This window comes from Lipotes vexillifer, unplaced genomic scaffold (assembly GCF_000442215.2).
Source record: "Lipotes vexillifer unplaced genomic scaffold, Lipotes_vexillifer_v1.1 scaffold864, whole genome shotgun sequence".
NCBI classification, from domain to species: domain Eukaryota; kingdom Metazoa; phylum Chordata; class Mammalia; order Artiodactyla; family Lipotidae; genus Lipotes; species Lipotes vexillifer.
Window position 1 is genome coordinate 2,591,413 of NW_006796769.1, and position 21,642 is coordinate 2,613,054.

At 40.6% G+C, this 21,642-nt stretch overlaps 1 protein-coding gene across 1 annotated transcript in view; it reads left to right on the forward strand.

The window, feature by feature from the left end:
* LOC103077051 (CUB and sushi domain-containing protein 1-like) overlaps positions 1-21,642 on the forward strand; it is a 902,706-nt gene that overhangs the window by 633,823 nt on the left and 247,241 nt on the right. The window contains exon 8 of the mRNA XM_007468990.1: positions 8,827-9,034. Within this exon, the coding sequence (XP_007469052.1) occupies positions 8,827-9,034 (208 nt within the window). The remainder of the gene's footprint in view (positions 1-8,826; positions 9,035-21,642) is intronic.

Below are 21,642 nucleotides of genomic sequence, written 5' to 3' on the forward strand. Positions count from 1 at the left end.
AGATCAGGGAACTGTAGGTCTATCGGTGTCAAAGAATTATTGAAGTTAAGGTATTTGAGGCAGTGACCTAGAAATATAGAAAGTGGGGGTCTGAGAATGGGACACCCCACATTGCAGCTCTGGAAAATGATCGTTTATTCGTACTGAGAAGATGAAGGGTGATGGTGGGAATGAATGACTGTGTGGGGTTAGGTGTTTGGAAGAGGGGCCGAATGAACTGAGAGGCCAATATCCAGAAGATGATCTAACTCGATACTGAAATCAGCAAGAATCAAGACAAATGTGGAGCTGGAGAAACTGATAGTGAGCCAGAAGTAAAAATCTGCAAGGACTCATGGGGCTGCCCAAGGGATGTTGTAGATGACTCCAGGGAAGAAGGTATTGGATTCTGAGGACGAGAGACTCCACGCTGGGGAAAGAACAAAAGTAGTCCAAAAGTAGTCGTAATGAGATGCGTGTTGGTGGGCATGTAGTCCAGCTCTAGGGACAGTGGTACTTGGGCTATGGATGCTGAACATTGACCTTGGGGAGGATTTCATGATGCAACGTTCTCAGAAGACAGCCGGCTTCCATGAGAAAGAAGGGAGGGGATACCTCAGAAGTGGCCGAGACGCAGGAAGTTTTGCTGATAGTTGACCTTGAGTTTCAGAGGACCTAGCAGAAGGGTTTTAAGAGCTTGGGAGAGGTAGGGGTCAGACACGTGAGCTTTGTAGATCTTTGAGCGCATGAGGGTCTGAGGGGATGAGGGGTGACCTAGGAGACCAGCGTTTCTTCCAGTGTCTTCAGTACCTAAGGATGAAGGATGTAAGAGGTTAATCTCCTGATGGTCTCAGGTGTAACATAGGCGGTGGTGAGGCTACAAGAACAGAAGCAAAAGATCTGGGCCCCCTTTCATTCCAGCCCCTGGAGGAGTGGAAACCTGGGGAAGGAGGCTGCCTCCTGGTGATTGGGCTCTGTGTGACTCTCCCCTCCTTCTGAAGCAGCCGCTAAACTCCTGGTGAAAACAGTGTGTAGACTTGGAAGGGCAGCTTTACTCAAAGCAGTGATAAAATGGTCAAAATAATTAAATAAACTATCATTGAGTGATCACTGCATACCAAATTGGAGAAAATAATAATAGCTATTTTTACTGAGTCGTTAGTGTTTGCCTGCATATTGTTCTGAGCACTTTACAGCTATTGATCTATCTAACCTTCACAACCACCCTGTGAATAGATGCCATTATTATCTTCATTTATAAATAACCAAACTGAGGCCCAGAGAAGAGAACTTGTGACACAAAAGTGGGAAAACCTGGATTCAAACCCAGACAGTCTGACTTGTAGTTACCAATATTCTACACAGCCCTAGGAGAGGTATATTAGAGAATATTGCCTAGTATTAGACATTGAACATTATAAATGTGTGTGCATTTCTTTTTTCTTCCCCGGATGTTTTTCATACAATTTTTAAAATTGAGAAGAAACTATACAACCCACTGTATACCCTGCATTTTATAAATTCAATATTCTAGGTCAGGAATTTGTTGAAGCAATGTTACAAATGCTCGGTAAACACTGCATGGTTTGGTTTGGGTGCAGCATACTTTATTTAATGATTTATCTGTTGTTAAACATTTAGTTGGTTTCAATTTTTCTTTATGATAAATATGGCAAAGTATGTCTCTAAATAATGTTTTATTCTGTATTTTGAATCATGCCCTTAAGATACATTCCTAGCAGCATTTATACCCAGGCAATGCAGATAATAATTTTACAGTTTAGTATGAAAATGTTATAAAGTTTTGAAATTCCTTAGGGGAAATAGTACACTCTGATTTCTGCTTACAGTTAGAATTATTTTCCCCACTTACAGAAATCAGTAGGTTCAAACACATCTTTTATTAAAAACCTTATATGCTTCTTGGATTAACTTAATGACATTCGAACTCCTTTAAGCTGTAGAATGTTTTTTTCCCTAAATGCAAGATTTTTTGAAAATTCAATATAGGACATGGATTTAAAGAAATAATTGCTCTGATAGACATTTGGTGTGGGAACAAAGCCCAACCGCTTGACTTTATTTGCTACTTGTAACCTGTGACTCCTACACGTGGATGTCCTAGGAGCACAGTTTTTAAAATATAGAGTGAAGTGACTCAATGTTACATGCATCATTTTATTAAGAAGTATTTTGTGTGCTAATTTTTACAGTCAAGTATTTACCTGGCAGTTTCAAACCTATCTTCATTTTATTTCTGCATAATGTGTAAAAAAAAAAAGGTGTATGGGGGGAGATGATGGAATTCTAAATAGCATTTACTTAATTAGATCCCCCCGGTTTTTCAGCTTCCAGACAAAAAATTGCTCTGGATATAGCAAAATTAATGTTAAAGTAAAATTTTTGATACATTTGTACTGCTGTAAACATCCAGGGATAAAAGAAGCTTACATTATGTTCATATAACTATATTATTTAAATATTGGCCAGAATTATTTAGTTTATTTTAATGGTTACTTATTTTTTTTAGTACATTTTACTTTTTATATGTGGTTTTTAAGTTTACATCAGATGTTTACGGAGCTTGAAATAATTCTTCAGTTTCCGGGAAGATTGTTCATAATCTCCCTTTCTTAATGTTTTGCTTTGATTATTTTGCTTTCTCTGCCTGTCTTGGCTTTACTTCTTCTTGAAATTTCCCCACTGCTCTGCTGAGAATAAAAATAATATCTCTGGACTTGTGGCTTAGCTACTTGATGAAAAGAAACAAAGCAAAACAAGCAGTCAACTAAACCCTTCCTGGACTGCTACCATGATGAAACTTTCTTCTTGGCAATTAATTTTTGTCTGAAATACCTCTCTGCTTAGAGGCTTGCTGTTGTTTTTAGTAGAGTATTATTTTTTTTAAACTTCATGCTTGAAAATGCCTCCTATTTCTATAAATAAATTAACTTTTCTATTTCTACTCTTAGAAATGATATAGTTTGATGCCATGCTTAGGCCCAGCAATATTTATTACTGTAGTCCCATTTTTCCTACTGAAGGTGACTGAGTATAGGCTCCAGGTAACTGGTATATGTACAGGAAATGCTGAGTCATTCACACAATGAGGCGGGGGTTAGGCGGGGGGAAGAAATTTTACTGAGTTCCAGGCCGCCTACTGGGAATAGCAGACCTGTGCAAAGGCAAGCTCATAAAGCTTATGGTTCAATGCTTCGCCCTTAGCAAAGTGCTAAGAAGTAACAGAGCAGGATGAAGAGACAGGGAGTGGTCCAAAGTAGCTGCCAGTTCATACACAGCGGTCAGAGAAGGTGGACCCAGGAAGGGGACCAATGAACACACCGGAAGTCAGGACGGTGAGTGCAGAGGCCCTGGGGCAGGGACACATTTGGCTGTGGTCCCAGCAGGCTATGGTTAGAGGGGGATGAGGAGAGGTGGGGTGGACAGAGGCCAGGCAAAGTGGGCGTGAGATGGGGGCATTGGGTCAGATCACCTAGGGCTTCTCAGGTCCTGGTCGGGTTTGATTTTATTCCGAGTGGGGATACGGAAAGTTTAACAGTTTTGAGTGGACATTTTTAAGAATCAAGTTAAATTTTAAAAGGATCAGTCTGGTTAATTTGAGTGAAACAGATTCCAGAGAAAAGATGAAAGTAAGAAGATCATTTAGTTTTCAGTACTGTTGTGTGTGTGCTTGTAAGTGTATGTGTGTGTGTGTGTGTGTGTGTGTGTGTGTAAACAGCATTAAGAGATGATTCCAAAGGTCTATGGCCATTATGTATAATATATATGTTTTATATATATATATATATATATAAATCTAGCTAATGATCTCTAGTTTTGAAACCTCTATATCTAATTTTCAAGTAAAGCATTTGATTTTAGTATTTTATTTATGAATAATTAGAGAAAAAGTGTTAAATTGTTTAGTTAACTGTGTTTTTGCAATGTTACTGATTTATAACCAGTGAGGCCTGTCTTGTGAAAGCCTATCTCAGAAATTATAAACTTGTGTATTTAAAAATATAATTTGTCATATAAAATAATTTAAATTACGTTTGTCACACACATATTTTCCATCAAAATACTAATCCTAGTGTTAGAGATATGTTAAATAAAAACAACAATAAATTTATTACATCTATACAGATTTTTTTGGTTTTTCTAAAGAGATAACATATTTTAGTTTGGAACATTTAATAGCTATTTCCTAATTAATTTCTTTATCAAAAAACTGGGTAAAGTGTACCAAAATGAGAGTATTTTCAAATACTATTGCAGTAACTAGAATTCTTTTAAATTACTTTAAATAAACATATTATCTAAGGGGAAATATTTATAGTCTTCCTATGTTTTCATAAGTTTAAATAGGTCAAATATCTAATCAATGATTTATCTTCACTCAAAGAAAGAATACTACACAGCATTTTAATATGGTTTTAATTCCTCTTGTTTAGAAGGATCTATATAATACCAGTGAAAAGAACTGGAAAAAGCACTAATTAAATTCATCTAAATAATTGGTTCTTAATGAGGGGCAATTCTGTCCCCACAGAACAGCTGGCAATGTCTGGAGACATTTTGGGCAGTCACGATGGGGGCGATAATCTTGGCAATTAGTGGGTACAGGGTAGGGTGCTGCTAAACCTTCCACAATGCAAAGGACAGCCTCTCAGAACAAAAAATTATTTGGCCCCAAATGTCAGTGGTGGAGAGGTTGAGAAGCATGATCTCAGTGTTATCTCTTTATAATAACTTTAAAAAGGAATTTGCTTTCTCCTTGCTGCTCTTTATTATAGGAGACACCTGTAATAATGAGGTGTAGGTACCTCCTAGAAAATGCAGGGTCTTCCTTCACGTACATTTCCCGAGCAGATAACTGAAAAAGAGATATGAGTGAATATTTTATGATTGTGGATATCTCAGATTTTCATAATTTTCCCTTGGAAATTGGTGATGTCGTTAAAAATTAGGACAGGGATATATGATACTGTGTCTCTGTGTTCCTTGGGGCCTTTAGATTGAGAGATTTTTATCTCTGAACTCTGAACTGTCACTACTACTATTGCTGCTATACTAGTCTTACTATTACAAATGACAACAAAAGCAAAATCAATAAACACATATCGAACCACAATAGAGTCTATTGCATAATGCTGTAAAGACCAGCTGACGTAACCCATTGCCTTAGCCCAACGCTAAGGTCATAGAAGTGTCAGCTTCATCCTCGGGTCCATCGAGATACCAGCAGTTGCTCTAGTAAAGTTCAGTTATCGTCAGTATTTTTTATTGGGCACTTTAAAAATAATATATGGTGAGATACAAAAGTAAGTAAAATATCATACATGATTTTGAGGGGTTTTTTTTTTGGAGATTTTGAGAAATATAAAGAGATTTACTAAAGGACTGGGCTCATTGGATTTGGAGGCTGAGTCTTAACACTTGCAGTCAGCAAGCTGGATCCAGGGGAGACAGGGGTGTAAGTTCCAGCCCGAGTCCATGTATGAAGGCAGTCAATCCAAGGGAGTAAATTCTCTCTTAATCCACCTTTTTGTTCTATTCAGGTCTTCACCGTCACAGACACACGCGAATAACGTTTAACCAACTATCTGGGCTCCCTGTGGTCCTATCAAGTACCCATGACACCTCTATTTTCCTAGCCTCAGTCCCAAGAGAGTAGACTCTGAGATCCAGACTTAATGCAGCTGAAGTATTTGGGAGGTGATTCAGGAAGCAAAGTGAACTAGTGAGGAGGTAAGGCAGGGAAGTGAAGAATGCCATTGAGGTGTGTTTTAATAGGGTTAGTCTTGTGGGAATTGGTACTAAATCTCTCTGGGTCTTATCTGATACTCCATGTAAGTTACAGTTTAAAATTTCCCCACCAAGGGGAGAGGAGGCAGAGAATTTATTCACCACATTCCATCCCTCACTGTTTCTGGGTTATTCCTGAGTGTATTTCCCAGTCTCAAACGGGGCTTATGTTACCCTTCCTCACATGCTATTACATTTTAGATGTGTAAATTGTTACAGTTTAGAAAACAAATTATCTTACAAAACTGGGCAAGAAGCTTAAACTGTTAAAATGTTTTGTTGGAAAAACATGTGAAGCACCATTGCAGTTGCTTTCAAACACACACAGACATGTTCAAACACACATACACATGTGACCTCACTCTGTACAGTTTTTTATTAAGTTTGTTATCCAATGAGTGGTATGAATTATTTTTGTTTTGTTTTATGTACTTAATTATCAAAGAAGATATCATCAATCAGACTACCTGATAGTGGAGTGTTCTGTAATATTTTATTTGAAATGCTGCATTAAGAATTATAATACATCCTGCCTCTGTTTAGCCTGACATAGTTCTGACTGTAACTCATTTAAAAATGTTCTGTGGTCATTAAAATATCTACCAGAGGAAACGCAATGGTGATTGCAGCCTTGGAAGAATTATAGGTGTTGTTCTCTACCAACTTTTTTATTTTCTTTCTCTTTAGTTTCAGTTTCTGTTCTTTTTGTCTTCCTCATACAGTCTACTCCTAGTCTCAACAGAGTAGCCATAAAATTGCACCACTTGGCTGCGCCTGTGATGGGCATCCCAGGCTCCTCTGGAGTTAGTGAGTACAGAACTCACTCACTAGGCCATCCAAGCGTGGTCCTCCATGACCTGCTTAAGCCCTCAGCTGAAGTCCTAGGAAAATCTAGATACTTAGTGTCTAAACTCTTAGAGTCATTGGATCAAAGGAAGTGACACTGGAGGTTATCCAGTTCAACCACCCTTTTAAACAGAAGGCAGATGTGTTGCTGAGAGATCAGTGCTGATATCAGCTTGCAGATACCAGCACAGCTCTGTCAGCTGATAAAATATTCCTATACCAGGTAATATATAGCCACTTCCTGGAGTCCCTGGAAACACGATGTCACCCCAGCTCAGTAGACACCTTCTACAGGTCCTCAGATCTTCCAACAGTTGAGCGACCAGAGGGAGAAAGCCTGCAGGGGAGGAACTCCAGGGCCCTGCCCTAGAGCTACAGCCAAGGTCCGTGGTTGATGTTTGGTACCTGTGCATACATACTCTTGTCAGATAGGTTTAGTATCGCCTCTGTTCGGTCTAGGTCACCGAGATATTTTCCCGAAGAACCCAGTATGCTTCTTACCCTCTTCACTCTTATTTTATCGTTATAGTGTATCATGCACACAAATACACCTGTTTCAAGGTCTTTTAAATCATAAACCATGCTTCAGTGCATAGGTTACAGTTTCAAAAATCCAGAATCATTTGATATGAGTGTTTCTCCTCTAACACTTGGGAAGGGGAGCTGTTTGCTAGCCAGCTGAATTACAAACCACTTACGCAGTCTTTGCTGTCAGATTTAATGTATTTCATGTAATCACCCAACCACAACATTGGATTTGAAAACTTTTAAGTTTATATATGTGTGTGTGTGTGTGTGTGTGTGTGTGTGTGTGTATCAACTTTTTATATATAAGTGTGTTATGCTTATATACACAGTTATTTATTCAGTAGCCAATGTAAATATCTGTTCCAAGTGATCTCGTCTGTCTAGTCCCACAAGCTGCCAAAGGCAAATTTCCCATCTTGGTAACAGGCTGACTTTGTCTATCACTCTAATTGTAACGCTGATGTCCCTAATTGTTAAATACAATTGTCCCTTGGTATCCACAGGAGATTGCTTCCAGGTTCCCCTGCAGATAACAAGGTCTTGGGATGCTCAAGTCCCTTACATAAAATGGCATCATATTTGCGTATAACCTACACACATCCTCCTGTATACTTTAAATGATTTCTAGAATACTTATAATACCTAATACAATGAAAATACTATGTAAAGAGTTGTGGGCATGCAGCAGACTTTAGTTTTGCTCTTTGGAACTTTCTAGGAATTTTTTTGTATATTCTTCATCTGTTGGTAGAATCTCTGGATGTTGAATCTGCAGATACAGAGGGCCAAGTGAATACTGTTTGCTATGATTATCTGATAGGAAAGAAGGAAGGGAGGGACAGTATTTACAGACTTGTCTTGAAACATGTTATTTCACAAATATTTATCTACCCTATATATACAGTTTACTACGTACATAACATTTTTGCAATAGATGATTATATAAATTGAATACCATCTATTTTTTACTCTTTGGAGAAAGTTACAGGATCCATTTCTCTTCAAAACAATATTTATTCCAATGCTAATTTGCATCCTAAATGTATTTTATCTTACTGACCTTTTCCTTGTCACTTTTCCAAGATAATCCATTTTAAGTTTTCATGCAGCTATTTCCTACTCAGAACTTTTTTATGAGTTGATGTGTCTCCGTTATCATATCATTCAAGAACGTATCTGAAATTCAAAACCAAGTGCACATTCCAAACTCTACAGGACATAAAGATTAGGGCAACTGCCTCTTTTAAGATCACTATTTTCAAGCCAGCTCTCAGAAAATGAAGAAATGATGGCCACATACTGTTAAGACTCACAGTGTTGCCAACTTACTTCCGTCTTCCAAGATGCAGAGAAAACCTTTGAAAATACGCTTCAGCTGTCTGTGAATGTCAGGTGTATAGTAACTGCACGTTCCAGATTTTAGAAAAGACACAATTTCACTTCTTTCTATAGTGGCAGTTCAGTTAACAACGCGGTGTAATGGGTAGACTTTTGAAGTCTTTCTGTAGAGCTAAACTAACAGACCAGGAGAAACCCTTTGTCAGATTGCGTGTCGCTATTTGGGGTTCAGAAAATATGTGTCACTGATGGAGCGCGACACTTTGTGGAGGTGCTTGTGTACGAGGCCATTTTCAAGTACGCTTTCTTTGTTTCTGTCCCGTGCAGCTGAGGGGGCCTGTGGAGGGACCTTACGGGGGACGAGCGGCAGCATCTCCAGCCCCTACTTCCCTTCAGAGTACGAGAACAACGCCGACTGTACGTGGACCATCCTCGCAGAACCCGGGGACACCATTGCTTTAGTCTTCACTGACTTTCAACTCGAAGACGGATATGACTTCTTAGAGATCAGCGGCACAGAAGCGCCCTCCATATGGTGAGTACTGGACAAGAAATGTCCTTACCACTTCCCACAACAGACTTTACAAAGTTGTGTTCTTTCCTTGCCTTCCTTTTTTGGCTGCTGAAATGTCATCTATATTGTGACTGATTTCCAAGTTTCTAAGATGTCTTTGTGCTGGTATTTGGAGCTGGAGACGTTATCTGGCCTTGGGCACTGGAACGTATCATGTCCTCATTTTGGATTCTTATAAAGCAACACAGAAGATGGCAGCTAAGTGAGCTAAGCTAGTTTTGGATTTGGTCTGGAGCTGATTCAGTGTAAACAGATATTTTTAGACAGTGGAGATTTAAAAATGTCATGTCACCAACCATTTGTCGCCTCTGCTGCAGATGTGTGATTGTGTATGTCTTTTCCTCCCTGGAGATGCTGCACCAAATCATATAACCACCTGTGAGGGTCACAGGCAAACCATAAATACTAATCTGATGTATAGATAATGCCAGTCATCTGATGATCAGTTCTCTGGTGTGTGTGCTAGTGGCAACAGAAGAAAACCTAATCAAATCCATTACAGTCTCTGGTGTATGGTGTTTCTTGTGTGAGAGCAGCTCTAGCTATGTCTATAAGTACAACTGAAAAGGGAGAATTCGAAGAATAAATGTTTAAAGACTTAAGGTATACTTTAAATTATGTTGTTTGTTATGGGTTGAACTGGGTTTTTTTGGTTTTATTTTTTCAATTTCTTAGCATTTTCAAAACTGCAGCTGTTATCTGTTTCAGGTCTTGAACAATAAGGAAACTTGACAATATGTATGTTCAAATTAAGTTGGGATAGAGGAAATGTTGGCTGTTTATGCATTGGTGGAGGGGATGAAATGAATGATTCTGAATATCTCTATAGGTTTAAGTCTGTATTTCAGTACAGAGACTAAAGGATAAAAATATCAAACCTGACAAATGTCATAAACTGTTTTATGTTTTAAACCAATTAGCAACATTGAATTTTATTTCCCAAGACTCAAAACTCAAAGCAGAGGATTCATATTTATAGTTTAAGTCATTTCCTTTCATTAGTTTTATTGTTCTTATGTTCAATTCTACTTCAGTTAAAAGAAAAAGAACCACTGCCTCTGTGATCTTTGTTTTTAATTTCATTGATCTGAGCAACACTTTTAGATCAGGCAAGCTTACCCTTTTGCTTATTTCATGTTATACAATTTAGAGACTCAAGGATTGGTTTATGTTATTATCTATCTACCTTTTTGTAACATCAGAGTTAGTGGAAACAGATACCAAACTGAAAGCTGAATGTCCTGGATTTTGCTCCAAGTTCTGCCCCAAACCTTCCTTGTGACCTTGGACAAATCATTTAACTGCTTGTATGAAAAGGGGATATCCTAAATGAGCTTTTAAATTAATTCATTCAACATCTACTGAGTGCCTTTCTCTGTGTATCACTGTAGGAGATGCAGTGATGCAACACCCTCCTAGCTCTAAAGTCACCTTGTTTTGGTTTCCAGAAAATCATTGCCATGCAAAACTACATGGTGACGGTTTCTCAGAAATTCAGGGACTCATGGTAAAAGCCTTATTTGTGAGAGATTCTAGAGATGATGGGCGTCACCTGGATGGTGAGGTGTCGGGCTGGGGGAGAGGAAAAAAACGTAGGCATATCGGAGGATGATTGTAGACTCCACAGTCAGGGTTGGCTTTCGCCAAACAAATGCCGTTTATGTAGGAAAGGAAACTCAGATGTCCATATCCAAGTCTGAAAGAAAAATAGGAATGCTGAACAGAGGTGCCAGTCCCGGTGGCGCAGAGCCTCGCAGGAGCCCTCGCGGCGCATTCCCACACCACGTGACCGCCCTGAGCAGGGAGCCCTCCTTCAGTTCACGTGTCTTCAGTAAGCGGTCCCCAGGAGTGAGACGATGATACTTGGCTTGGTTTTGCCTCTTTCTTCTTTTCTCATCCCCGCTGGTTTCTTTTGCGTCCTCTCTTCCCCTCTGTTTTGTCTCCATCCGTCCTTTCCCCCGACACGGGTCCCCTCCAACTTCAATACCAGACTCAGAAAAATGTGCTCGGATGGGGTCTTGAATCTGCTAAAATTGCCATCTGTCGGAAATGCCAGGTGAGGCCACGGCAACTTGCGGGGCCTGATAGCAACAACTGACAATTGTGACATAGAGAATATTGTCGTGGCAGCCAGAGAAACTGCCCTGTGTCTTCCTGGTGTTTGGATTCAGACTGGAAGACATTTTCCAGCTGTCTGAAATCCCCCCGTATTTGCCAGGGCACCAAGATCAATGATCCAGCAGCAGTTGGGAAGAACTGGGCAGTTGATGGAAAAGTTGTCCGTGGGACTTTGACCCTGGGTGCCTTCTGGTCTGATAAAATCGGTTACCTGTTGGTTCATCGTGATTTCTCTGTTTCGACAGCCATTATCAGACAGAGAGTTGTACTGATCATTATACTCTCCTGATGATTTGCATTTCCCTGATGGCTTGGCACAAAAGCGCCGTGGGGTAGTTATTAGTATATGTTTCCTCTTTTGATGAAGAGTCTGAGAGGCACAAAGGATAAGAGATGGCAAAGCTGAGGGAGCGTTGGCAGAGCTGCAGCTGGATCTGCAGGCCCCTGAACCCAAACTAGGTTTCCTTTTTACTGTAAGACCGTCCCCCCAGTGGAAGAACCCAGGTCTGAGCTTAATGGCATGTCAGGAAGTTCCCTTTTCTCTGTTTCAGGACTGCACTTTGGATCCTAAAGCCTTGGGCAGACAACCACCGTAGGGGAGATGGGCCACTTGAGAAGCCATTTAGCACACACGCTGCAACAGGAGAGTCAGGGACAACAGGGACAATGTCAGGGATGACATTGAGTGTTTATCACAATTATAAAGAGAAAGATCCTGACATGGCATAGGACCCCTATTCAACAGAAGGCTCTTCAGTGGAGGCAGCAAAGGAAAAGATGGTTTTCCTAAATCAGTACTGAAACACACGCGGGCACATTTACAATACAGAACAGGATCGCTTGAGTTACCTTCTCAGATTTATACAAATGCATAATAGGGCTTATCTTCAAAAAACTATTATTTAACCGTAACTTTCAAGTGACTGCCTCTGAAATGTTTCATGGTCTAAACTGGTACATTTAAAAGATTTACCCATCCCTGAATTGCAAGAAAAATACTAAGTGGCCGTGTAGGTGGATGCACCTCCTTTTAGGCACAAGGTTACACGGCAGCGGCAGTAGGACAGTGCTAATGGCTGTGAGTAGAGAGAGTGCACACACACGTATAATTTTCCAATAATCTATTTTTAAAAGACAAACTGTACAAGCAAGGGCACTCTCAGAAGAAGCTACTTGGGAAATTGTTAAGAACAATAATAGGATTAGCCTTATTTTCATTTCATTTGGAGTAAAATTACCAACTCAGCTATGTTTTATGTAAGGGTTGCCATGGCTACAGCAGAGGCAGTCTAAAAGCGGTGGATGATGTAAAGTCCCAAAATTATCCATGTATTAAACGTGGCCGGGGTGTCATCACTTAAGCCTAATCGACTCTGTGTACATCAGATGAGGCTGAATTTGTTTTTAACTGGTCAGGTTCTAATTTTAGATAGGTTGGCCTCTTATCAATACCCTCCTTTAAGAGAGAGCTGCCATGCCTAGTTGTCTTTGCAACGTGGTCCAGTAATTACGGTTTTTTCCTGCAGTTGAAAACCTGGTTAACAGTAAAGCTAGCCACACATTCTTACTTTCTGAAGTGATTTGATGGGGTGGCATCTAACTCCTAATTCCCGAAGAATCAAGAAGGCAGAAAACTGATTTTATTTCAGAGTTAAGTTACTAAGGTTTCTAAATTAAGATATGATGGTTAAAGGGATGTTCCTAAGAAACATCACAGAGTCTTGATGAGAAACGAGGAAGAGAGCATTTACTATCTTCAAAATATGCACTCATATTTGGGAATAATTATCTACCCCATTTCATGGCAGGGAGTGTGTGTATAGGGTAGAGAAGGAAACAAAACGAGGGCTAAGAAACGCATTTAAAATATGCCCCAAAACTTACTTAAATGCATCAGTTTCTTAAAAACCTTCAGTGACTGAGCCATGGGCCATCGCAATAAAACCCGAAGGCCTTAGCATGTCATTCAAGGCTTTTCAGAGCTTGGCCCACCTTGCCCTCCAGTCTGGCCTCCTCTGCCCGGCAAGCACCCCTCACTTTGCCCCACTGAATGCACCCCTGTCTTCACCATAGCACGTTTGTGTCTCTTGCATGCTTGGTCAGGAACCAGCCTCCACAGGGAAGGCCCACGTGGCCCAATTTAACCAACATTAAATTGACATATGGATGGTAGAACATTCGAAGAAGTACCACCAGTGGGGCAGACAGTTACATATCTGCCTCCCTGGAAAACCTCAGTGATCATCAATGCAAGAATGCTTCTTGGCTGATTTAGATTAGAGCTGACTTCTTATAGCAATAGAAAATCTGCTACTTTATGATATTTTTTAAGGCTTAAGTTCAATCATTCACTAACCAACACGACTCTACCCCTTTGCCTGTCTGGGTGATGCACGATTACATATAAGAGAGCAAAAAGTCGTGTTGTCACTACACTTTATTTGGTTCCCATTAACCAGGCACAATTTCACCATTAAACCAATCTGATCAGTGACTTGCTGAAGCCAAAACAGAACTTCAAAGGAACTGGCAAGCTGAGCGAGCTTCAAAGAACCCTTGAAGGGTCAGTTAACACCTATGGTGTTTATCCAGCTTGTCACTTAATTGATAACTGACTTGGTGTATATTTCATTTCTAATGAGGACGGATTATTGAGGCACACACAGAGCAGAGACGCCCTGAAATCAGTCCTTCTGTTCACCTGCCCAGGATACAAGAAAGGAAACCCCTTCCGCTCCCTCCTCGTTTTAGTTGTTAACTGTTCATTTTAAAATCATTTCACAGAGAACTTGTACAACCAGCTCAGAGAGTTGGTATATCACCCAGCCCAGCTTCCCTTGACAATCACGTCTTATACCGCCCTAGTGTCGTCGTGGAAACCAAGAAATTAACACTGGTGCTGACTGACTTACAGACCTGATCTGGATTTGCCCTGCTGCCCGTTTTCTGCTCCAGAACTCAGTCCGGGGACCTGCACGGCCCTGAATCCTGTCTCTTCCGCCACCTCCGCGGGGCGCCTGTTTCCAGTTTCTCCGTTTCCGTACCCTTTACCCGCCTCACGTTAACAGTACAGTCTGGCCACACTCTTTTTGAAACACCGTGGCGTTTTTCAGGCCTGAGGAGGACGGGGCCATAAAGCATGGCCCCGTGACCACCAACTGAAATAATTGGTTTCCTTTCTTTTATGTTTTCCGTGTTAAATTTAAATTTAATAATTACGTTGCACAAACCTATTGGAATGTTCGCACCTCAGCATTTTCTGTGGAGCGAGCGTAACATAAACAAGTATCGCAGGTGTGTATGTGTGTATGTATATGTACACAACAGTATATGAATTTCTACTTTTCTTGAACCTCTACATACTATGCAGAGGCCTGAGGCCATAATTAACATGATATTATTACAGCCCCCTTCCTAAACCCCTCTTGTACTCAAAATATCTTTCTCTAAAAATTTCTTTGAATAATATATTACTCTAAGAAAACCTTACACTGAATAATAATATTCAATAAGTATTGCTACGTGCCAGGCAAATGTAATCAGTTGCCACTACCTGAGATACTATTATCCCCATTTTATAGGCGAGAAAAATGAACTCAGAGAAGGTTAAATATCTTACCACACAGCTACCAGGTGGCAGAGCAGGGACTGAAACAGAGACAGCCCCAAGCTATATTTCTTCCTTTATTTAAATATATCAAGATGATATTTCTTTACTGTTTTTCAGTCAGGAAAATAAAAGTAAATAAAATACTTTTATTAAAATTTTTATTATTAAAAATTAAAAAAGTATGTTACACTCCAGTATTAACCCAGAATGACTGCAATTCTGTCTGGCCTCATTGGACACCAAGGGAAGCATGAGGCCGCTTCAAGTCTAGATCTGGTCCTGTTACTCCATGGTGGAGACATCATGACCCCTTGTTTTACAGTCTTCTTTTTCTGTGTTATTAGGTATAAGGTGAGGTAATGAATCTTAACTTACCTGTCATCTATAGTTATGAGTGTAAATACAATAATGGATGTTATAAGTCTTCTAAGAGGGGGCATATCGTAAAGACATTGCCAACAGTGTAAATATTAAGGCTTCCCATCTAAAACTTTGATTTGACCCATTTACGTTAGAGGTGATGGGAAAATAATGGCCAGCCCCAGTCATCCCAGACCCTCCAAACTCAATAGGGAAATTTGTCTGATCACAGCCAAGTCTGTGCAACGGGGAATTTGTAACCTGGTCTGAGACATTCTTTCCCACGCACCGTCCAGATGACACTTGCGTAACCTACGTGATTAGGTGACCCCACCCCCACCCCCACCCCCACCCCCCGTCCACAAGGCCTACGCAAACCCCCTTTCCATTCTCTCCCTCTCCCGTTGGCAGCTAGCTGCCTGAGGACTCTTTATCCCAGCGGGCCGCAAAGGAATCACTGGAAACAGGGCAGCTGAGCCAAGCAGGCAGGCTGTGTTTCAAAAAGCTTCCAATCAGGTGTACTTTTCAAGGCACTTATTTCCCTCCGTTTTCACCTGAAATGTACCATCTGTAGTAGGTGCTGAAGGAAGAGTCCTTCTTGCTGGAAGTTGCCTTGAGGAGGAAAGGAGGCTGTCTCTGATGGGCCAGGAGAAACTGCTGCCTATTTTCAATCTCCCACGTCCTCTATCCCCAATTCACGACCAGGCAAACATACCCCAGGTGAAGACTTCCGTGCCCTGCAATCTCCCTCCTAAGGATTGTGATGGGTTTCTTAGTAGGTACCCTGGTGCCACTTGATTGCCCAGAAGTGTCTCGTTTCCATATTTCTTCACAGATGTCTGAGATACCATCAGAGTAGTTCATCTTAGATAGCTTTCATTTTGGCTGAAATCAGTATTTAGAATTTCAACTATATACAGTTGATGAAGTTAAACTATGTTCATCAATAAATATTTTGAACATAGGAAATTTATATGATTTATTTAATGGTGGTAGCTGTGGATAAAATGTAGTATTTTACACCAGGACTACATGCAAAAAGACCAGACCAAGGGATGACGAAGAGAAAAAAAAAACAAAACATTTCTGGTCCCTAAAGATGGAACTGATTAGAGAGTCCCAGAGTGTGGTTCTTTACCAAGTCAGGGCAGATACCACATGTCAGAAACCTCAACCCTGCTGTGATATTTCTCCTGTCATAGGAAAGCCCAACCACTTTACCTGATGTTACTGAAGATTACATTTCCTGTAAATTATCAGTGTTACAGGCAGCGGGAAAAATTTCCCCTTTAGGAATATAAATTCATTTCACACAATACAATATATTTGTGTTTTGTTCTTGTTTTTGTTTTTTTTTTATAGTCACACCTCTCTCTTTTTGTATGTGGTCTTTTCCAGAAAGCAAAATTACACTTAAATTAACACTTTTAAATAAATTTCCCTTTTAAAAACACACTGCCTTGTAAGAGGCCATCGTGCCAACTCGATTTTAGCCATATCCTCCGATAACGCTGGCGGGCTGTCACTTATTCTCCAAATCAGCCGGATGTGTACGTCATGGTATTCCAGCTGTAACACTTTGATATCTTTACTTAAACTTTCTCCCCAAACTCTGAATATCTAATTTTCCCTTTCTTATTAAAGTTTGTACAATTTAATGGAGGACTGGTTAGGAGAATAAGGTAATTTTGTGCAGTCTAATTCGTCTCTGACAAATGTGACAATTTATTACTCGGGTTTCATCCTGTGGGCACATGCCATGTGAGCTTGGTGAGTCCTGTCTGTGAGCAGTGGCTAGAAACAGGAACGTTTCCCATCTTTGGATTTTAATAAACACAAGAGCTTACTTAAGTCACTCTGATTTGAAATCCTTTAGACAATTGTAGCCCATGATTTCTTTAAAAATGTATATATCCTGGAGGGTTTTATTTTTGTGAATTATAAATTTTAGAATAGCTGGAACTTGGGAAATCTCCTAATGTGATCCCTTTATTGGTGGGATAAGGAAACTGCATCCTAGAAAGATCACGTGCCTTGCCCTACAGTTTGGGGTTAGTGGCTAGGAGAGAAGCCAGGTCTTCTGTCTGTCATCAGAGCTGGACCAGCCATCCTGTGAGGCTGTTCTCATCTGGCTGGGGCAGGGGTGTCCTGTGACCTCTAATTTTCCCATCTTCTTTCCATAAGCAGGCAGCTTGGAATAGTAGCTAAACCAAGCCTACTGATTCAGACTCGGGATCTAGCCATGGTTTTGCAATTCGTGAGCTTGATGGCACAGAGTGGGTTTCCTCTAAGTCCCAGACCCCTGTCTGTAAGATGGAAATGGCCCTGACAGGACCTCAGAGGCTTGTGAAATGGAGCAAATGAGGGGTTGCTTGTGAAGCGCTCAGCAGAAGGCCTGCAACGTACAGGATTTCTGTGACTAGCTGCGTGTTTATTGCTCTAAGAAACAGTGCCATAGAGACTTCAGAATTCTACCTTAGAATACAATAGTAACCTGTTGAAGTTAAAATCTTTTGTTTTTAAAAAACCACAATTTTGTTTTTAACCTGTATTTAGTTTTAAAAGGCTGTTTTCAGCAAATAACCTTCAATATTTTAATTATAAAAGCATCATTTCTTTTATGCTGAACTTTTCAAACCTGTGTCTTATCTTTGCTATGCACCTCTATGAAAATAAAACTGCAGTCATAATATTGCTTTGATAGAAGAGTTAGAACCAGATGCTGATGCCTGTTTGTGTTTTGGCAATGTGTTCCACCACAGTAAATCATTTTTAACATTCAGGGATATTGTCCATATACACCATTCAATTTTTTGAAAATCCAAATACTATATATATCCAGGTCATTATACTATTTTTTAATATAAATTTATTTACTTATTTTTGGCTGCGTTGGGTCTTCATTGCTGCACACGGGCTTTCTCTAGTTGCGGCGAGCATGGGCTACTCTTCGTTGTGGTGCGCGGACTTCTCATTGCGGTGGCTTCTCTTGTTGCGGAGCATGGGCTCTAGGCATGCAGGCTTTAGTAGCTGTGGAATGCGGGCTCAGTAGTTGTGGCTCGCAGGCTCTAGAGCGCAGGCTCAGTAGTTGTGGTGCATGGGCTTAGTTGCTCTGTGGCATGTGGGATCTTCCGGACCAGGGTTCCAACCCGTGTCCCCTGCATTGGCACGCGGATTCTTAACCCCTATGCCACCAGGGAAGTCCCCAGGTCATCATACTACCAAAAGTCTACAACTTAGTAAAAGTATAGTGTGAGAACCATAGAATTTGTACCAAAGTACATATGTATCTATTTAGCAAACTTTTTAAAGGGCGTAACATGGGCCTGAAATGGTGATATATGCTAGTCCAATGCTTCTTAAATTTATTGTGTGTAGGAATCACCTGGGATCTTCTTTCGATGCAGGTTACGACTCAGGAGATCTGAGGAAGGTACCAAGATTCTGCATTTCAACAAGTTCCTGGGTGATGTGGGTGTCCCTGGTCTGTGGACCAGACCAAGAAGTGAGGGTCTAGCGTGTTTGTGGGTGGTGCAGAGAGTGGACAATAAGATAATTGCAATAATAACTAATTAAGTTTCAAGTATACAATACAGTATTATTAACTCTAGTCATCGTACTGTATATTGGATCCTCAGAACTTATCTTACAACTGGACGTTTGTACCCTTTGACCAAATCTCCCTGTTTCCCCTACTCTCAGCCCCTGGCAGCCACCATTCTACTGTCTGGTTATTTGAGTTCTACTTGGTTTTTTAATTTAGATTCTACATATAAGTAAGATCATTCAATATTTGTCTTTCTCTGACTTATTTCACTTAGTATAATACCCTCCAGGTCCATCCATGTTGTCACAAATGGTAGGATTTCCTTCTTTATTATGGCCAAGTAATAGTCCTCTGTGTGTGTGTGTGTGTGTGTGTGTGTGTGTGTGTGTCACATTTTCTTTATCCATTTGTCCATAGGTGGATACTTAGGTTGGTTCCATATCTTGGCCATTGTGAATCATGTTGTAACAAGCACAGGAATGCAGATATCTCTTTGAGATACGGATTTCATTTCTTTTGGTCTTATACCCAGAATTAGGATTGCTGGATCATATGCTAGTTCTATTTTTAATTTTTTGAGGAGCCTCCATACTGTTTTCCATTTGCTAAGAGCAGAGATATTAAGAGTTCTCACCACAAAAAAAAAAAAAAAAAAAAAAAACAGGGCTTCCCTGGTAGCGCAGTGGTTGGGGGTCCACCTGCTAATGCAGGGGACGCGTGTTCGTGCCCCGGTCCGGGAAGATCCCTACATGCCGCGGAGCGGCTGGGCCCGTGAGCCATGGCCGCTGAGCCTGCACGTCTGGAGCCTGTGCTCTGCAGCGGGAGAGGCCACAGCGGTGAGGGGCCCGCGTACCGCAAAAAAATAAAAAAACAAAACAAAACAAAACAAACAAAACCTGTGTACCATGATGGATATGTTAATTACCTTGATTGCAGTAAATGCTGTAGTTTTTAGTGTATATGTGTATCAAAGCATCATATTGTACATGTTAACCCTATACAGTTTTGACAATTATACCTCAGTAGGTGGAGGTAAAAGTATTATTACTAATAATCATTTCAAGTTTTCTTGAAAAGTGAAAACTTTTTAGTAGTTATATTTCAGAGTATGATAATATAAGCTGTCTGGTCTTTGTTGAAATCTATCTTATAATTTTGTAATGGGCTGCTGGTGCAAAATGGGGCAGATTCAGAAAGATTGGGTTCAGCATTTAGTTTCCAGTTTAGGCTTCACATCAGAACTGCCTGGGCGCCACTCCTCAGAGATTCCAGTTTAATTAGCTGAACCAGCTCAGCTGTGGCGCTGACTGCTGGGACTGAGAGAGAGGGTCAGAAGAGAAAGAAACACAGTATTTCAGTGGCTTCCAAATATTTTCAGCAGTATTAGCATGTTTCCAGTCTATTAATAGTTGTACATTGAAAATAAAATTGTTTTGAACTCTTTTGGAGGACATTGGGCTAAAAAGTTAAACAGGTCCCTTTGCCAAAGATTCTCAGTCTTTTAATACCTTACTGGGCAACGTGGCTCAGAGGTCAGTTAGAGGAGGTTGCAATTCACCAAACATATGTGACTATGAAGCACTCATCTTTGGTGGGATATAGATTAAAACCTGGGACTATGGGTTCGGGAAAGGCTGTGCTTTTCTTGATATATTACAGGTACTGTCCTGATCTGAGCCCTGGCAACATTTACATTCCATTTTGCACTTGAAGCTGATAGTGACTTTATTCCAACTTGCTGTTTCTTCTAGCCATGGCTTCAATCCCTTTTCTCCATCTGCAGAATCTTCTGTTCTGCTGTGTCAGCGAAGTCCATAGTTACTCAGCTCAGATTGGTGAAAGAGAGTTGGCCTTGGAGTGAGAGAGATTATGGGTTAAAATTTGTGTTTTTCCTCTCTGTAGCTGGGTAATTTGAATTAGTTATTCAAACTCCCAGAGTTTTTGTTTCCCGACTGTAAAATGAGGTTAATGATACTTATCTTGCTGGGTGAAGATTAAAATATAGGTCAGAAACCTATCGCTGTCTGTGGTACAGAGATGCTCAGTAAACTGTATCCATCCTAATTATCAAGCTGTGTATGAAACGTGACAAATGAGCAATCAGAGAGAGATTGCTCATAAATAAAGAGAGCAAAGTTTGAAGAAAGAGAAATTGTTACCCAGTGAGGTCATCAAAGAACACTTCACAGAAAAGTTGGGATTTGACACAGACCCAGAGAACAGAAAGGGTCTGGACACAAAATTGGTGGGGCTATTTTAGACACAGGATGTGCAAAATGAAAAGTACAGATATGGCAAAGCACAGGAGGTAGTCGATGATATGAGCGAAAGCAATCCATTTTTTCCACAGAACAATAAGAAATAACTTAAAATATTTGATGGCAAGCCCTATTTTTTCTTTTTTTTAAAAACTTTTTATCGGAGTATAGTTGCTTTACAATGTTGTGTTAGTTTCCACTGTACAGCAAAGTGAATCAGCTATACGTTTACATATATCCCCTCTTTTTTGGATTTCCTTCCCATTTAGGTCACCACAGAGCACTGAGTAGATTCCCCTGTGCTATACAGTAGGTTCACATTAGTTATGTATTTTATACATAGTATCAATAGTGTATATATGTCAATCCCAATATCCCAATTCATCCCAGCCCCCTTCCCCCTTGGTATCCATATGTGAGAGGGTGTGGAGAAAAGGGAACCCTCTTGCAGTGTTGGTGGGAATGTAAATTGATACAGCCACTATGGAGAATAGTATGGAGATTCCTTAAAAAGCCAAAAATAGGGCTTCCCTGGTGGCGCAGTGGTTGGGAGTCCGCCTGCCGATGCAGGGGACACGGGTCCGTGGCCCGGTCCGGGAAGATCCCACATGCCGCGGAGCGGCTGGGCCCGTGAGCCGTGGCCGCTGAGCCTGCGCGTCCGGAGCCTGTGCTCTGC